At 47.5% G+C, this 17826-nt stretch overlaps 1 protein-coding gene across 3 annotated transcripts in view; it reads right to left on the bottom strand.

Annotated features, from left to right (window-relative positions):
• Positions 1-1126: 1126 nt before the first annotated feature.
• The window catches only part of BBS9 (Bardet-Biedl syndrome 9), a 42715-nt gene continuing 26015 nt past the window's right edge, over positions 1127-17826 (bottom strand). For 2 of the 3 annotated variants that reach the window (XM_089579138.1, XM_089579139.1), the window contains 11 exons: positions 17052-17128; positions 16849-16911; positions 13658-13859; positions 10277-10417; positions 10073-10159; positions 9763-9938; positions 9128-9280; positions 8678-8860; positions 7189-7384; positions 2928-3017; positions 1127-1293 (listed from right to left, as the gene is read on the bottom strand). In XM_089579138.1, the coding sequence (XP_089435264.1) occupies positions 1184-1293; positions 2928-3017; positions 7189-7384; positions 8678-8860; positions 9128-9280; positions 9763-9938; positions 10073-10159; positions 10277-10417; positions 13658-13859; positions 16849-16911; positions 17052-17128 (1478 nt within the window). In that variant the 3' untranslated portion in view covers positions 1127-1183. The remainder of the gene's footprint in view (positions 1294-2927; positions 3018-7188; positions 7385-8677; positions 8861-9127; positions 9281-9762; positions 9939-10072; positions 10160-10276; positions 10418-13657; positions 13860-16848; positions 16912-17051; positions 17129-17826) is intronic. The other variant, XM_089579140.1, reaches the window with a different exon arrangement.

The raw sequence follows: 17826 nt of genomic DNA, 5'->3' as shown, positions 1-17826 counted from the left end.
TGCTGCGCAGAGCCCCGCAGGATCAGCAGCATATACTTAACCGTCGTTCATCCTCGGCGAGAATAAATTCAAGGTGAATCTTCTTCAAATCGTACGTCGAATGTGTAATGCCCCTTTTGCACGCCGGAAGTCTCAAAACGCCAATAAACGATTTCTTCCGTGTCATCGCTGGAACAAAACACTCAGCTGATACTGTAACTATCTGTGAAACGGCGGGAATCGAGAGGTCATCGTGCGATTTCAAAACAAACGCGATTCGGCTTGTAGACTGATCGCAGAAGCCGTCCATGCCTTTGGTTTTGCAACTGGGCTCGAATGAGGCGCCCCCTGTAGATTGTGAAATTTTTTAATATTGGTGTGCACTTCGACTTCTTTTCCTTGGAACGAAATGTCGACAGATCGAAGGTACGTAAAGGTCGAACCAGTAACGTGTCGGCGCAACCAGGCTATTTCCAGCTTTATGGGCGCATATGCTCTTCAGCAGAGGCCATGGTGAGTACATGGATGAATTAGAGGGGAATAAGTTCCAATGTCACGTAAACATGTGACATAAGCATGTGACGTAAGATGTGACGTAAGCATTCGCTGACAACCAAGGATTCAACTCGCGAATCGCCATCCGTTACGGCACTATATAGCGTTGAATACATTTGTTCTGCTGCATTCTGAACATAACCTTGGATATAGCTAGAAGAATTTCATATGTTGCCGCCAAGGGACGGATGGCAAAATAATCTGTATAAATAAAAAAAAAGGAAATAACAAGAAGCGTTGCAGGCTTTAGGGGCGGCGAAAAGGATAAGTGAGTCGCTTGTTTTTCTCTTCAGAATGATCGGTTTCGGTCGAACAGCCTACCCTGCTCGAAGTGCGCGCTCCGGTGTCACCCACACGCGGATGGCTCGGATTGTATTCGATTCCTAGGCATGTTGCATCAGAAGCAAAGTGGCCAAACATTCTGCCTGCCTCAGAATCTACGCACGTCGTAATTTAGAGCTATAGTGCTGAAAATCTATGAGCATTTCGTAGGAAGATGGGAGCTCAGTGCTTACTTTCGACGCAGTACCACAATGTATCACGAAAGGAAAAGAAAAATGACGCGCGCGCGAGCAAGAAACAGCGTCTCACGTCGTTGCCTGGGCACGCCCCAGGTAATGTCTATATTGCAATCACCTAGGGTACAAAATTAAGGGCTCTCTTCCAGTAGGTTGTTGTTACCGCTCTCCGATTCTTGAGAATCAGCCGTCCACTCCTGGAGATTACTTTCGTCAGGGACTGCTTTGCTCGTCGATGGCCCTGAGGAAACAACAAAAATGGTTCGCGCTTATTTTTAGGTCTGTCGATCGCGGAGGCTTCACATAGAAGCGCTTTTCGTGTCCTTTAATATCTTCCTGACTATGGCAAAAAAATAAAAGCATGCACTTATTGTGTGGCGTCGGTTACATGGCCACTGTTTCAGCGTTCATCACTCAGAACAAGAAAGGAGGAATGCCTTTTACAGTGATGTAAAGAAAAGTGCGAGTGCACGGGCGATTTTCCTTTTTGCTCCTCTTTCACTCATCGACTCAGAAATGCAACCCACTTTGGGAGCTTCCAACATTCCTATTTAAAGTTTCCGTTCAAATACGTCCTCGCAACAACGCGCACATGAAACAAAAACAAAATTAAACCAGCTGGTTATGATTCTGATGAACACATGCTGTTGGGTTCTAGTTGCTTCGACACGTTCTTAACACGGGAGCGGCAAGAGTCTGTAAATCGTAGCGGAGGAGCAGACACGCGCTTAGCTACACTGGAAGGTTTATCTCTTCTTGCGCAGGATAAGGAACTGCTGACAAGGGATAAACAAAGAAGAGCAGAGCAGACACGCATAAAAACACAAACGTGGTGCTACGGATAACGCACTGAAAGGTGCTTTCCTGCCTTGCCTAAACAATGTGAAATGCGTTACTGTATTCCCACCTTTGCGTTTTTGGTCGATCGATCGAGTGAGTGAGTGAGTGAGTGAGTGAGTGAGTGAGTGAGTGAGTGAGTGAGTGAGTGAGTGAGTGAGTGAGTGAGTGAGTGAGTGAGTGAGTGAGTGAGTGAGTGAGTGAGTGAGTGAGTGAGTGAGTGAGTGAGTGAGTGAGTGAGTGAGTGAGTGAGTGAGTGAGTGAGTGAGTGAGTGAGTGAGTGAGTGAGTGAGTGAGTGAGTGAGTGAGTGAGTGAGTGAGTGAGTGAGTGAGTGAGTGAGTGAGTGAGTGAGTGAGTGAGTGAGTGAGTGAGTGAGTGAGTGAGTGAGTGAGTGAGTGAGTGAGTGAGTGAGTGAGTGAGTGAGTGAGTGAGTGAGTGAGTGAGTGAGTGAGTGAGTGAGTGAGTGAGTGAGTGAGTGAGTGAGTGAGTGAGTGAGTGAGTGAGTGAGTGAGTGAGTGAGTGAGTGAGTGAGTGAGTGAGTGAGTGAGTGAGTGAGTGAGTGAGTGAGTGAGTGAGTGAGTGAGTGAGTGAACGTGCGTGTCTGTTCTGCTTTTCTTCATAATTACAGCTTGTCAGCCGTCGCTAAGAAGAAATAAACCGTTCAGCTATCAATGCGCCCATGCCCATGCATCTTCTTTCTGCTCTTGTAGAAGTAGTCAATAAGTAGCGCTGGAGGGCAGTGTATACAGGGCACGACCCTAGGGAAAACCGGTTTTTTTGGGCTGGGGGGAGAACGTCAGGGGTGTAATCCTCAACTCTTTCCTGTACAACGAGCACAGCCCAGTTCCCAGTATGGCGGCGCTCATCGACCTGTTTTTGAAAAGGTCTATAAATGGAAGATTACGCCCTCCATTTGAGAAAGTACGGTTTTCTTTTTTCCTGAGTATGGCTTAAAATCAAATTCGACGCGGGTTCACAAGAAAAAAGAAGCAATAGCTTCTTGCGAGTAGGCGGGTGCAGAAGACGAATCCTCCAACCTGGTATCGGTGACATTGTGGAAGCACTGTCCAACGCAAACATTTCTCTCTTCGGCTCTTTGTTGTCGCCATCCTTGTTCTGGTCTTCACCTGCGGGCAAAAAATAACTAATCAAAGTCAGACGAGATAAATACTAGGATCAATCTTAAACTGAATGCGTCTCACTGCGGCATTCCTGACAGTGACCTCGCTGACGATGCTGCTACTCGGTGCGCTCATAAAGAGTCAAGACTGCCCAGATGCCACTGTCATTGACTTGCGACCAGAAGTCTGTCTCCTTGCGCGTAGCCTGACTTTAGCCGCGTGTGGCGTGTCGTCTTGCCGACTCCGCAACCTGAACCCCTCTTAAGAACTATGCCGGCCACCTGGCCACTTTCACAGCGATGAGACTTTGCTGGACCGCCTGTGGCTGGAGTCACCTTTACGAATGTCCCTTCGTACTTGATTGGCTGGCTAACATTCCGGTGAGCGAAGTGACTGCGAGTTCTATGAAAGCATTGCGCATTCCTGCGCTGGTACTCGCTTCGACGTTAACGCCTGACACCGAGGACCGCTATAAGTCGGCTGGACGCTTGAACAGTCTCTGCACCGAAAGCCCTCGGGCTTTGGCTTCATCGATCAACGGCCCAGAAAGATGCGCGACATCTGCTGCAGCTATTTAGGTCTATAGGTCTAAGAGGCCGTGTTTAGTATGGCCTGGGTGTGTATGCGCCCTTTAACATGACCGCTGTAACCAGTCTATGTTCCCTTTCTTCCCTTTCTCCTTTCTTTTTTATTCTTTTATCCCCTTTCCCGTATGCATAGGGCAGCGATCCCGACCTCAGCCCGGTTAGCCTCCCGCCCTTTTCTTTATCCTCTCTCTTCCTCGATGAATGAAAATGTGGAATAAACTCCAGGTATAAGCTCGGTGACGAGCGTCCGGCAAAGGCGAGCTTTGGCTAACTAATGAAGCCAAGAAAATCTCCCACAGCCCAAAGGAAACAGGTGGAGAAGAAGAGGAGAAGAAAATGTTTTCTGTTTACTTTTATTGCGCTAGCATTTACGGTGGCCATTTCCCGCATTTAGCCGTTGTGTGTTTGTCTGCCTGTCTGCCTGAAGCCGCTTTTGCGGCAGGCTGCTTACCTACTCAGGTACAGTCTTTGTCAAAAGTAACCAGGCTGCACGTTTTTCTTCTTCGTCGTATATTAAAGCTATTATGCCAGCCCTCAAGCTCCCAATCTCTGTATGGTAAGAAGAACCCCCGTTCTTACCTTCAAATAACTTTTTGATTTTAGAGAAGCCGTGCGGGCTCTGTTATACGAATGAGAAGCAAACCATGCAGCCTGGTTACTTTTGACAAAGACTGTACATATAGGGCAGGTTTCTCTCCACAGGGTGGACACGTAAGTAGCCTGTCCACCATGTCAAGCGGTAGCGCAATTAATCGTGAGAGGCTGCTCGCGAAGAGCAGCCTGGATCGCAGCCCAACCCAAGTTCCACCGATGGCAGCACCTGCCACAGAAGGGCAGGGGTGCATTACTTGACCCCTGCACCACTGCGCCAGGAGTGGTTAAAAGACCCTCAGGGACCTATGGAGGGAGAGAATGACCAATTCCGCACATATAGGGACATTAACCCATTATCGCTGTTCTAACAGCTACCATCCGTGAACACCGAACACCGGAACCGGAGTGAAAACCGAAAAGTTACCGCACCCAATTCGCATTTGACCTACGCAAATCGAATATGATTTTTTTGTGCTACAACTCCCGTAACTTGATTGTGAGGGGCCGTGTTTTCACTTTGTGTGCCACAGCTTTGTAGTAGGAATTATCGAGCGTTGGATGCATTCTTCTCAGCGCCACTGAACACCAACTTCAGAATTATACACGAGTGCTCGTCCTATGGTCGTGATACTGGCTCTGGGGTCCAGTCTAAAAAGATTGGTTTGGTTTTATGGTGTTTAACGTCCCAAAGCAACTGAGCCTATGAGGGACGCCGTAGTGGAGGGCTCCGCATAATTTCGACCGCCCGGGGTTCTTTAACGTGCACCGACATCGCACAATACACGGGCTCTAGCATTTTGCCTCCATCGAAATGCGACTGGCGCGGCTGGGATCGAACTCGTGTCTTTCGTGTCAGCAGCCGAACGCCACTGAGCCACCGCGGCGGCTCTTAAAAGTTTGTACAAGCTGCTACTCTGGCGACACGTTCCCGTGTGGCACACACTGCAATTCTTTCTTGAGCATCACTTTCAATTGGGAGAGAACTGTAGAATATTGTACGATATTGTTATAAACATATTGACAGGAATGGTCTAACCTCTCGATGCATAGCAAAATCTTGCTACTGCGCTCACAAAGAGTAGTTGACTTCCACAGACAACCAATGGGGTGCGTTTTTCAGAATAGATAGCAGAAAACTACAAGCATCCTAAGGAGGGATCTGAGGATATATTGATTTTCATATAAGGTGCAATCTTACGATAAGTAAAAAAAATGGCAGAGGCTTAGCTTGGTTAAGCCCGGTAAGTTGTGAAAGCAATAGCCCTGGCTGCGCCTGGTTTGGCTGGTGGTGTGTCTTGGTAGTGCTCTTAGTAAACTTATGTTTATTAAAGTTTTGCCCATTTGTTTTACATGGCATTATACTGACCACTCGAGGGCCCCCACGTGCTGGGAGATTTATGCGTGCCTCGGTCGCCAAAACGAGCGGCTTACGCTAACGGATGATTGTCTAGAAGCTGCGAGCTACGTGGCCAAGGCCGGCGGCCGAGGTTGCGGATAACCGCTGGATGGATCGATGGATGGATTTATGGATGGATGGATAGGAGCGCCCCCTTTGAAATGGGGTGGTGGCGATTTCCACCATGCTAAGCTTTTCTTTCGTAATTTTGTTTTATTTTCTATTTTTTTTTCGTTTCTGTAATTTTCTATTTATTTTTATATTGTTAAATTATTTTTACTTTTTATTTTAGTTCATTTTCTTATCCATATTATTTTTATTACTTTTATTTTTAATTTTTTTATTCGCGGCAGCTGCGCGCAGCTTCTGCGCGGCGTGGATCCGCAGGGACAGCAGCGACGAGCTGAGTTGGGCGCGCAGCTGCTGCTCGGCGCAGCGTGGTTACGCTGGGACGACGGCGACGAGACGAGTTGGGGCTCTGAATCTCTCCGTCTGGCGTGACGTCACAGCGGAGGTCATGCTAAAGGTCAAACGTGGTTACACCGCCGGGACGACGCTGAAGGGCTCAAATTGCGAGCAGTATTGCTTTCGCAATAAAAAAAATTGCGCTTGTAAACAACTTTCTCTTGGAAAGATGCTCTTGTCCAGAATTTCTGGGCATGGCACCGCACACAGCTGTTGTCTGCAAGCTTTTTCCCAGGTGATGGAAGTGGCGGTGAGGTGTAACTGTTGTCTATTGATGAATATAAAAGGTTTACGCGCACATATTCTGTCTCTCTCCACTCTCCCTCATCATGAACTCCTGAAATCGGGGAATGCTGAGTCAATTTTTGGCTGGAACGAAATTATCAGAATCGGCAAAGCATTTTCATCACACTCAAAATACAGGGCATTGGGCAGAATTACGGCTCAGCGGTTATTTCTCACCCAACCCGTAGCGCCCACTGCTGTTTCAATAACGTGCAACATTTAGAAATCTAGAACATCGCTGCAGCAAAAACTTGTCGAACAAAACATTTCCATCTTCCATCCATCTTCTGTCAAGCGGCAGAGGACAGAACATATTACCGTTCTGAAGCGATGCAACCGATCATTTTTCATTCACAGGCACGCAGGAAAAAGTTAATAAATACCTACCCCTTGACTTGTCTTAAATAAAAGAAAAGTTGCTGTGCGACATGTGACCTCAGATGTAGCTCCGGTGGACGAACTATGCGAGGGCTTGATGTGCGCTGTAAAACCATGGTAAAAGCGATACCCTGACGTCAATACCTTCGGCGACCCCTCTTGCAGCTAAGGGACTGCCGCGAGAGGACTCGAGACACACCAGAGCTAATCGACGGGTGGCGCCAGCGATCGGACTACCGCCAGTAGCTTTGAGGCAAAAAAAATTTGAGGGGACACTTAAGATTCGCCTTGTGGGTACGACGTAATAGCGACGGACGCCAATGACGACGGCGGAAACTTCGCCGCCTGGATGCACCCTCGTCCGCCACTCAAACGTGCTCCGCCAAGCATTCCACATCGCCTTACGCACAGCGCACCCTTGACTCACGTCGAGTCATTGCGTCTTTCGTGACCTGCGCGTAGAACAGCCCACCTTTGCGGCCGGTCTGGTCGTTCTGCGACAAGCGCAGGCCGTCCAGCACCTTCTCGAAGGCGATGGCGATGAGCTGCTTGAGCCTGATCACGTCTTTGAGCGGCGCCAGCTCCTTGGGCACCGGCGGCAGCTCCTCGTCGGACTGGCTCGCGTGCAGCAGGTGGCAGATGGCCGCCTCCACCTTCTCTTCCCAGCCCTGGCGGTGAGCGAAAGACAGAGCCGAGGTGCGACGGTGGCCACAACACAGCTGTGCTAGCTAGCTCGTCTATGAGCGCTGCTGTCATGCTGGGACAGTAGTTTGAACCTCGCTATCTCTTCGTGCCTCCTGCTTTGTGACCGTTACTTCAAGTACAGTCGTTTTCGTTGGTGGGCTGACTATTGGGTTACCACAGGTTTCGCTTTTTTTTAACCTGCTGCACACACGTGCTGCTGCACGTTTGTGTCCTAATATGTACAGCCACTCGAATTTATCTTTCTTAACAATTCATTCCGAAAAGTGGCACTACAGAGCTAAATTTTCAAACTTGTTTTTGAAGTAGAGTTTTTTTTTTTTTTAATACCTTTGTGCACTTCGTATATTTTGAATGAGCTTTGAAAGTTTGAACTTTTAACTCTACATGGATGATAAGTTCTGCACCAAGGAGACTGAGACGCCAAACAAGTGTCTTTGCTCCTATACCCTTCTTGTGTCATCAGCGTAAACTCAGAGGCTTTGTTTGAAGCGATTATTTTGGACACTGCTTGTAGCAGCATCGGTCAAGATAAGCGGTGAAACTGCTTAGGTTATGCTTCGTTAGTATAACCAGCTTCTCACGAAGTGAGCACCCTGTGCTCCGCATTACTTTTGCTCGTTTGTTTCATTGTTTGCCGCACGTGGCTTGCACATCCACGTGAAATCTCGCGCTGCACTTTTTTTATTGCGCCTGCGTCATCGCCACTTTATTTGCGTCTCCTCGAGGATGACCCTTCTAGGGGTATTTACTGAAAGCCAAAGCAAGTGGTTAACACAGTTGCGTACGAACGCTGACCAGCAGTGGCTTGCTTATCACGAGGGTGGCTGATCAGGCTGATACCCCCCAAAATGTGGCCGGCCCAATATACAAGCAGTACAGTTCCCTAATCACCCTAATCTCTCTAAAAGCCCCTTTTCCATCAACCGAACAATTTTAGGCTCCCGCAAAAAAAAAAAAAAAATCTGGTTACCCACTGACCAATGATGCCGAAAATCCTTAAACTAACCTTTTTCTGCCATTTACTTGCTCTTGTTAGCTAAACCAGCATCAAAGTCTGAGAACCACAGATGAGTCGACTCCATGCCTCCCTTCGCTCATCGGCAGAATACAAGCTTAACTGGAAACTTGGAAGTTATGCAAGGCCTTTTTTATGCAAGGCCTTTTATGCAAGGCCTTTTTTCTTCTGCATGAGAAGCCGAATGCGCTTACCGGGGTAAGAGAACCGCTGGCTACGGTGCATTAAAATACAGCCTTACCTCAGTGATAGATGCTTCCAGGTCGACATGAAAGATGTCTTGTAAAATCTTATGGTCTTCGGAACTCATTTGTGTTTTAAGCTTCAGTAGCAAAACCAGTAGCTGACTAGCCGAACTGAGCTTGGACAGCATGTTTTGGTATTCATTTGTTATCTCTACTGCATGTTTGCCCAGGGACAAAAGCTGAAAAAAGAAAGAATCAACACATAGTAAACATGCGACACCAATGGAGCAATTTTATTTCGGCCCTGGAATTTTTGTGTTCCTGTTAACGTCTTGAAAGCAGCGCTAATGCGCATGCGGCTAAACGAGGGACGATGGGACGCCTGCGGCGCAAGACTTTGTGAGCGCCTGTGTAAGAAGGCGTCAATAAACAAAATAAATCGAAAACAACGTAACTGCCTTTTCCAGATATGTGACACCAGACACCGCGAGCAAAACAATTCTCACCTCTCTCTGAGTGACTTCCAACAAGGAGTCAAAATTGTTCAGAGGCGTAGGAGTCTTGTCCTTAAGCTTAGTAAGAACACACTTTTGTACAACACGAAATTGAGCTGCTCTTTGGCTGAGTAGTTCTTCAACTTCCAGTGCCTCCTGCCTTATCTGCAAACATGAGTAAGAGCACGGCGTTAGATACCCCGTGACAGCAGACTAGTCGCAAAGGCAGCCGCAAAACAAGTGTCAACTATGGCTCTCATTAATCCTTCGCTCCAGGAAGAGCGGATGAGTAGTCTTTCTTTTATTTTTTTTTTTATGATGCACACAACTTCTATTGTCCTCGTCTAAGTGTGCCAAGATCTGGCCTGACGTTCCGGGAACTGAAAAAAAAAAAAACTCGGCATAAGGTCAAATCAAATCGATGTCTGTTCCCACTAAATTGTACAAAAAAAGTCTTCTTGTCATTCTACACCATAGTGCTTGTTAGTAGATGAATCAGAACGTGAAAAATCCATTGATGAGGATATGAAGCATTGCGGGTTCATAAAATTATACAATTTCAAAGAAAATAACTAACACAAAAGGAAAAAAACAGTTTCCCACTAAAAAAAGAAAAAGAAAGGTGCGAACAGCCAAAGCAAACGCACCTTGAAATAATCGTCGATGACGGAAAAATACTCCTGCAGCGGTAAACTTGAGCCGTAACTGCACTTGAGTGGTTCGTCATTGGCGGAGCGCTTATAATACTGGTGTAATCTCCTCAAAAGCTCCAACACAGGAATCCAGAGAGCGGAGAAGTTGTCACTTTGTATCCTGTACTTCTCTGAAAAAGAAAAAAAAAACAAAAACGCGGAGGCATGACAGACGATGAAAGTAATGAAAGTTTTGCATCATAACCACAGAAAATGTCGTGTGTTAACGCGAAATTGAATGGACTCTCAGACTAATCGCACTTACGGGACGATTTAGATACCAAGATGCTAGCTTGAGGTCCGTGAAGAAATTGTATGCCGATGGTCTGCGACGTAATATCACAGGTGAAATCTGAAAATGTGGATTCCCTCGTGAAGGGACCATACGCAGGCGAAGTACGCCAGCTTAACTGGCTTCGACTCAGTTTTGGGGCGCGCCAACGACACGTCCAAGAGAAGATCCACTGACCTGGAAAGAGCTCGTTAGACGGCACAGATGGTTTGTTAGTTTCAATGGTCAACTTGTGCTCGTACATTCTTTCAGCCACACATGGACGCGCTACGAGCGCAAGCGGCAAATGCATGGACGCTTGCACCACCTGCGATGCACCTGGGGAAAGGGCAAGGTGAGTGGAGAAACAAAAAATACCGTCAGATAAATTAATTTTCTCAGTTTGAAGTGGTGTAAAAGACCGGCAGAGTGACAGTAAACGTTCAAAAAACTGCCACTGACGAAAAAAGAAACCCGAAACAGACAGGCGCAGACGTGACACACATTTGTAGGCCTGTCTTCCTTCGTACTGCCTGCTCTCGAGCTGTTTGAACGAGTTGCACTGGTGGACCAGCTACTCCAAGAGATCTTACTGAGGCGCATTAGAAGGTAAACCGTAACCACACAAATCTCTTCAGCTCAAGCCTATCATATAATTGGTGCCAAACTCCAACCTGGTGATGACATAGCTGCAAGCGACAGGGTGAGCGCATTTAAAATAAGCTACACCTGAGCTGTTTATGAAATCTGCAATGCAGGCATGACGCTGCATAGTGCACAAAAACGTGCACCCGTGTACTTAAACAATGTATTGTGCACCAGTAGCACGGCTACTACTTGCTTGAAAGCAGTTGTTTGCAACGTGGCAAGCAATAACCATTAACCAAGTGGAACCAAAAATTAACTAAACACTGCGCTTCCATAAAACTGCACAGCCAGGAGGCACAATGGAAACTAGGAGGTGCAGTACGATCATTACACAACTGGCGTGATCATGATAGGACTTTTTATCATCAACACAACCACGCACTGGCGGAAAAAGCGCTTCCTAAACCGCCAAAATCAGCACTATATTCAACATAAATCTCAGAATAGTCTGTTGGTTCAGCTATAGGTATCAAATGAAAGGAAACGCGAACGAATGGCGACAAGCTTTCGCGTGGTTTGTGACCGTCGATCCCGCAGACCCAGTGTAGAGCAGACGACAGCTTGCGTTTATTTTTGTGACACTGAAGCGACGAAATTACGGTACCTAATTCGTACTTTTATTCTCCAAGCGCCACCCGGACTTACTACTATCGCCTTTCGTTGGCCCTGTGCCTCACGCAGCGGAATACAGCGCATGAGTATGCCGCCGATGGTGACGTCTGCTGCGCAGGAAAGACCTTTCACGTGCCTTTTCTATTCTCCCTCCGCCGGCGCACCTCGGTTGAAAAAAGCAACTGCAAATATATATTTGCGGAACGCGGAATGCGCTGTCAACACCTGATGAATACAGGAAACAGATGCATCTGTTGTCTGCCGACGAGCAAAGTCGGTGCTTTCTAATGTAGAAATCGTCGCTTAGACCGTTGCGTTACTACGTGGAGACACATTGATGCTATCTGGGGAGCCGTTTTAGCAATCGTCAAAGAATAAATACAGCAAACATGTCGCAACCAGTTGAGTCGCACAGTCAAACCAAATGATGTCCTGTACGCAGCATTCAAGTTGAAATCAAGTGGCCTTGTGAGCCTGTGAATGAGCTGTAGGCGAACAGACGCGATTATCGTTGCGCTCTGACTTAGCTTCAGTATGGTTTGTGGGGGTTTAACGTTCCAAAGCGACTCAGGCTATGAGGGACGCCGTAGTGAAGGGCTCCGGTAAGTTCGACCACCTGGGGTTCTTTAACGTGTACTGACATCGCACAGTACACGGGCCTCAAGAATTTCGCCTCTATACAAAGTCGACCACCACGGCCGAGAGCGAATCCGCGTCTTTCTGGTCAGCAAACGAGAACCATAACCACTGAGCCACCGCGGCGGCCTTCCCTAGCTTCATTTGTGTGGGCAACACTGAACTAAGCCTTTAAGTGGTCGCGACCATTGCCGCGTAGAAAAAAAAAAAATGAGTCGTGTATTTTACTCACTGCATGCAAACCGAATTCGTTACGAGAAGCGGACGCAATAAATAAGCCCGGTTAAACAGTAGCTGCCTCTTTTTTTCCCAAGCAGTATTTTTTCTGTCGAGGATAAATTGTTTCGAGTTGAACGTTACTGCAGTCTAGCTGCGCCTTCGATTTAAATTGGCTTCACTGCAAAAGGAAACAATAATAAAAAGTGGGCCCCTCTTTTTCTTCGAAACCAAAAGCCCCTTAACAGAGCGGGAAGCTCGTTCTGTTCAAAGGAACTAAACATGCATCACTTACCTCACCTACACTCAGAATCCTGCCCCTGCTTTGTTTAAGCGGAACTCGCAGTGCCTCTATAAATGGGGCACATGGTTCTGTTTATGCAGTGTGTATTTGTTATTGAAAGACTTATTGACTTGTAGAGTCTGATTCCATATTTGCAGTTGCACATTCGACCGAGCGGGGCGTACAGTGAAGGCAAAGTCATCGCCAAGGTATGATTAATTACTTATCTTGCAATGTAGATCAATACTGCGAAGTAGAGAATAGTTATTTTCAAAGCCTACGCCGCTGATGAAGTTTTTTCGTAACAGGCACGAGCTGAGAGATATCCCTCAGCGCAAGTTCGCACTGAACACGGCTAACTTACTGTCAAAAGAGCGAAGCCCACCGCGTAAACCATCGTCTGCTTTACAGACTAGCGGGGCTTAGAGGAAAACGAGAGGGAAATAAACGAGGGCACAAGAAAATTGCGGACATCTTTGGTCGTTTTACCTTTGACCATTTGCCAGCGGGCCCAACACTTCGCCTCTATCGCAATTCTTTTTTTTTTTTTTTTTACAGGCTGTTATCAGACGCGGAGCGCCGAGATACAGTGCAGCGCGCTGGTGGTCACGCGTGTGTTGAAGCATCACTTGCGTGAGAACGACGTGAAAATCATTAACCCTGAACAGTTATAGCCTTAGATTTCGTAACGCAGTACGCGCTAATATCGACGAATAAAAAAAAGTTCAAAGCATTAAGCATCTTTGTGGCCATATCGCTGCAGTGATTGTCCGCCTGGTTAAATAGCCGAGGTTCCAAGGTCAAATTGGCGTAGTGGCAGTGGATTCCAGAGAACAAGTTTGAAATGTGAAAAAAATGTCGTTGGCTGCTCACATGAAGCACTGCAGGAGCTATCACGTACGCCTGAGACAGATCGGAAAATATCATCACGCAGCGAACAAGCGTTCTTCACTGCTTCGAGTAAAGACCAAAGAAGCAAATTTTATAGCGAAATGTTCCTTCTGCCGTCTCTATAGGCTAGCCTGCATCCTACGGCGCTCACAAAAGAGCTGAGTTAAGCCGTGATACCATGTGAATGGTATTTAGCAATAGCGAACATTATGCGTCCTTAGCTCGGTACTTTATGCTTAGATTAACGCTGAAAACAGTGCGAATTTTTCTTCAACGGATACACGAAGACATACCGGATGAATTCTGGTAGAGCGCTACCACTTTGAGGTCTAGGGAACTTGGCAACATAGGCCCCGCCTGTTTCACCGTAAATGCCATCTGGTGGTGATCCAGTAGACTGGTGAGTGTGACATCGCCGTTCAAGGCAACCAGCGGCTTGGCAACGTCCACCATGATACGAACATCGTGCAGCGGTGTGGAGGATTCAAGATGAACCTGCGAGAAACACATGCAAGCGCGAAATGGTTGAAGGGTGCGTCGCAGACGAAAAGGACTTTTAAGAGTACAACTGTATCCTCTAAACTATCCGCGCGCACTTCTTCAGAACATGGACTTGTAATTTTTATTTCTAAAAAAAGAGTTGGCTACCTGAGAGGTTATATCTCTTAAAGACTCTTAAGGAATGTTCTAGGAACATGTGTTGCTGCGAAGATGTAATACTAGTGCTTCGTCGTGCGGGACCGTAAGTTTAGTCGTGGCAAGCAAAATCCTGTAATTACATCCTGCCGTCTTATTGATTGGGCAGTCATCGTTATCAACCAGTTAAGTCCATTGCAGGAACCGGGCTTCTTCTTGTGACCTTCAGTTATCTCTGCCCTGCGACAATCACGGCCGTCACCATCCCCGCGAAACTCTAAACTTCATCACTTCCTCGGATTTCCTGCCATTCCAAAGCCCGTTTCCGTTAATTTCGTATTAATTCCTTCACTCTAAGAGATGAGCGATTATTCCTTCTGCGCACTACTCGTGTTGCTCGCGTTCATTTGTCCATTTCTTCTCTAATCTACGACACTCGTGCTTTCCACCAACACTGCAGCTATCGCTTTACCTCCCATCACTCACTGTACTGTCCTCAGCTTTATTGTAAGCTTCCTGAACAGGCGCCAGATTTGGCATTAACAGTGATTACTGGCAGTCCACACTGGGTACGTTATCATATTTTCGCTTTCGGAAAATGCCTGTAAACTGCTCCTCGGAATGTCTGCTGAATGCGCTGCAGCCCAGACTTATTCACCAGGTAATTTATAACTTGCCAATAATCCGGATCTCCGGTGACTGCTGGTCCAAGTAAGCATATACTCGCTCACTATTTCGACCTCGCTACTCATCCTAACTCTGGCTTTTTCACCCGACTGTTCAACATTGCCGCGGTCTCCTCCGTAATCATCAATCTTTTCGCCATACTTTCCAATTACTAGCCTAATCACGCAACGATGTTTAGCGTTATCCATTTGACAGTATATTAAAACAAGTTTTCTTTTGGAAAAGAACTCCTCGTGAAATAAAACTGGCACTGTATGAAAATGTGCCGTGTGCTCAATTTCAAACAGTTTTGGACGAAAACAATGTGAGCGGCGAATTAATAATAAACTTGAGCAACAACAACGACAGCTTTCTTTTCAATGTCCGTGCTTTAAAGAGATAAAAAAAATGGCAGCCTCTCATAACGCGTCGAAAATCTGAGTTGATTTAGCGGCAAGAATGCAGCGCATTTATTTAATAAAGCTACGCGAACAAGTGACACAGGTTGCGCTTCTGCGCATGCGCGTACTTATTCCGGCAATCGTACAGCTTTGGTGCGTCTATCACGCATTCTTCGCCTGCACTTCTTCCTCCTGCAACTACACACCTCTGATTTAGTTCCCCGCAATGTGCCACAATAACGCACGGTTGAACAAAAGCGTGACAGCTGAAGCAAAGAGTGCAAAAAAAAAAAAAGGCGATCGGAAGTCGCCTCGAGTCCTGTCGTAAAACAAAGAGTGGACTATGTTCTCCGCGTACACAGGCTGTCATGACGGCACCAATCGGCGGGCGACAGATTCCATTCGATGGGCTCAGCTATGCAGGCGCCCTGGCAGCGCCTATACCTTGCGATTGAGGCATGCAGCGGGCAATAAAAGGCACGTGGAGGAGCGCGCGACAGCCGTTTTCAGAAGCTTACAAAACGTAGTCGGCAGCGCGCGTAGCTATGCAAGCCGCCGTGCTCACATGTCTTGGACGGTGTTTTGCATACGCCAGCCTCGTAGCCTATACGCCGCTGCTTGAACATCCCACGCGCGTACCCCCCCCCCCCCCCCCCCTCCCCACTCTTTTTCTCTGGAAAGTTTGCACATATAGAAGCGTTTCGCAAATTTCCCGGTCGCAATTGCGTCGGGGAGGGGGGATTCGCAGTAGGCGCGTTCCAAAGCGTCTCCACTGGCGCGAAAGTCGGTGAACTCTGCGCGGCGCACGGCGTGTTTTACGGCAGAGGCACAATGCACACGCACAGGGGCCGTTCGCCGCGCGCGGGGGCGTCGAGAGAGGCGTCGGCCGCGGGATTAGGCAAAAAGGAGGGGGGCGCGCACTGAGCGGATTCGAAGTAGCACTCGCTCGAGTGCCGACGCAGTGCATTGCGAAAGCCTGGCAGAGCGGAATGAAGCTGCTTGTGAGCAGCGGCACTTTATAACGCGTCGACGGAAACGCCGATTTCGCCGCTCTCCCAGCCGCCCCCTTCTTCGCCCCACTCGCACCCGGGACGGAGTCAGACGGCGTTTCTTTTAGGCAGGCCACGGCTCCCTTTAGTTTGTCTCATTTCTTTGTAGCGACTTGGATCCCTGCGAAACCTTTTGTTGAGGCGCATCCGAAAGGCTTCGCGGGGAGGTAGCGGATCAGACTGACTGCGCGCGCTACGCGCGTTCGCGCCGTTTTGCTACAACAGGCAAGAACTCTTTGTTCGCACAAGTCAAATGAGCTGAGGAAGGAGCAGGCGTACGAAAAGTGAAATTTTGACAAACCGCTCTTGGCGGCGGAATCTCACGCATGAATCAGGACGCCCCTTGCGCAACGGAAGCAGGTTTCGAAACATGCGGGCACATATTTCGTTCTGGACGCGTGCTATATGCAAATGAGCTGTGTACATCACGCAGGAGGACGCCATTTTTCGCAGGAAAGGCGCCTTCCTAAAAGCAGAATTAAACGTAGTGAGTGTTCGAGTTTTGTATTTCCTTCAACGGCTCAGAACAACTTGCTGCGAGAAGAATTTGGACGCTACTGTGAGTTATAGAGCCCTCGAAATCGAGGTGAGAATGTTTCTTAATATATAGCCGGCGTCAAAAAAAGCACGAAAAGCAAATCAAGGACACATAAATAGAATTAATTAACCAGCTATAACTAGTTACAACTGGTTATAGCTAGCTCTAATTAGAATTGTGTTATCGTCGCTCACCTTTACTATTAGAGCTGGGATAAAAGCGTTGCCGTCCTCCGTTAGTGCAACGTTTTCATCAGACTGGAACAGAATGGCAATAGTAAGGTGATAGTTTTCTTCTGTGATAATTTAAACATGTTTCAGGTACATTCAGAAATACACCGCCCAACAACACGAACAGAAGACGCTAGAAGAAAATAAAAAAAAAAGATAGTACTCACGCAAGGAACCTCGGACATGGGACCAGCGAACACTTTGACCTTAAGGTCGGTCTCCATCTTCTTGCGTCCGGGGAAAACTGGAAGAGAAAAGAAAAACCAATACCAATTTCATTCACTCAAGTCAACTAATGAAGCTCACAGCGTGCGAACTTCAGTGCTGCTGTTGTTCACAGAACTTTTCGCTGACATACTACGAAATTGATCGCGAGGCGTAAAAGGCCAAGCCGAAGTTGTGAAGCGCCGAGCACTTGGGATCGCGTAAGCGGTATCGGGACTCCTGCCTTGCGCATGCATTTCACTCAAGAGCGCGCGCCCGAAAACGCAAATCAGCTCCCAGCACGGTGTCCCCTTTTCAGACATCGTCATACCATCAACCAGATTGCAGCCACTGCCAGACAAAGGTTTCCCTATTGTTCTCCAGTTAGCTCTGTCCTTCGCCAGCCGCGGCACCGACTCTACTAATTTCGTAAGCTCTCTAAACCCCCACTTCACTAACAGACCGTCGGAAATAGTTTAAGAATAAGGAGGCGATGACCAAGCACTGCACCAGGGTGGTGGACGAACTTGCGTTTGTCAGCGCAATTATATTACTTCAATGAACTAGCTAAGTAGATTGGTTTGCCGCTCACTGAAGGCACCAGGCTCTAGACCACAGACACTTAGGACCCAAAAGTTCATCCACTGAGGCTGTGGCTGAAAGAGAAGTGGCTGGAATAAATGATTGTCTTTATCGTTCTCTCTGTCTCTCTCGATAACAGATAATCAAAGAAGCACA

This window comes from Amblyomma mixtum, chromosome 3, assembly GCF_055824585.1.
Source record: "Amblyomma mixtum isolate Tamu chromosome 3, ASM5582458v1, whole genome shotgun sequence".
NCBI classification, from domain to species: domain Eukaryota; kingdom Metazoa; phylum Arthropoda; class Arachnida; order Ixodida; family Ixodidae; genus Amblyomma; species Amblyomma mixtum.
Note: the sequence above shows the minus strand (reverse complement) of the source record. Positions and strands in the feature narration are given on the sequence as shown.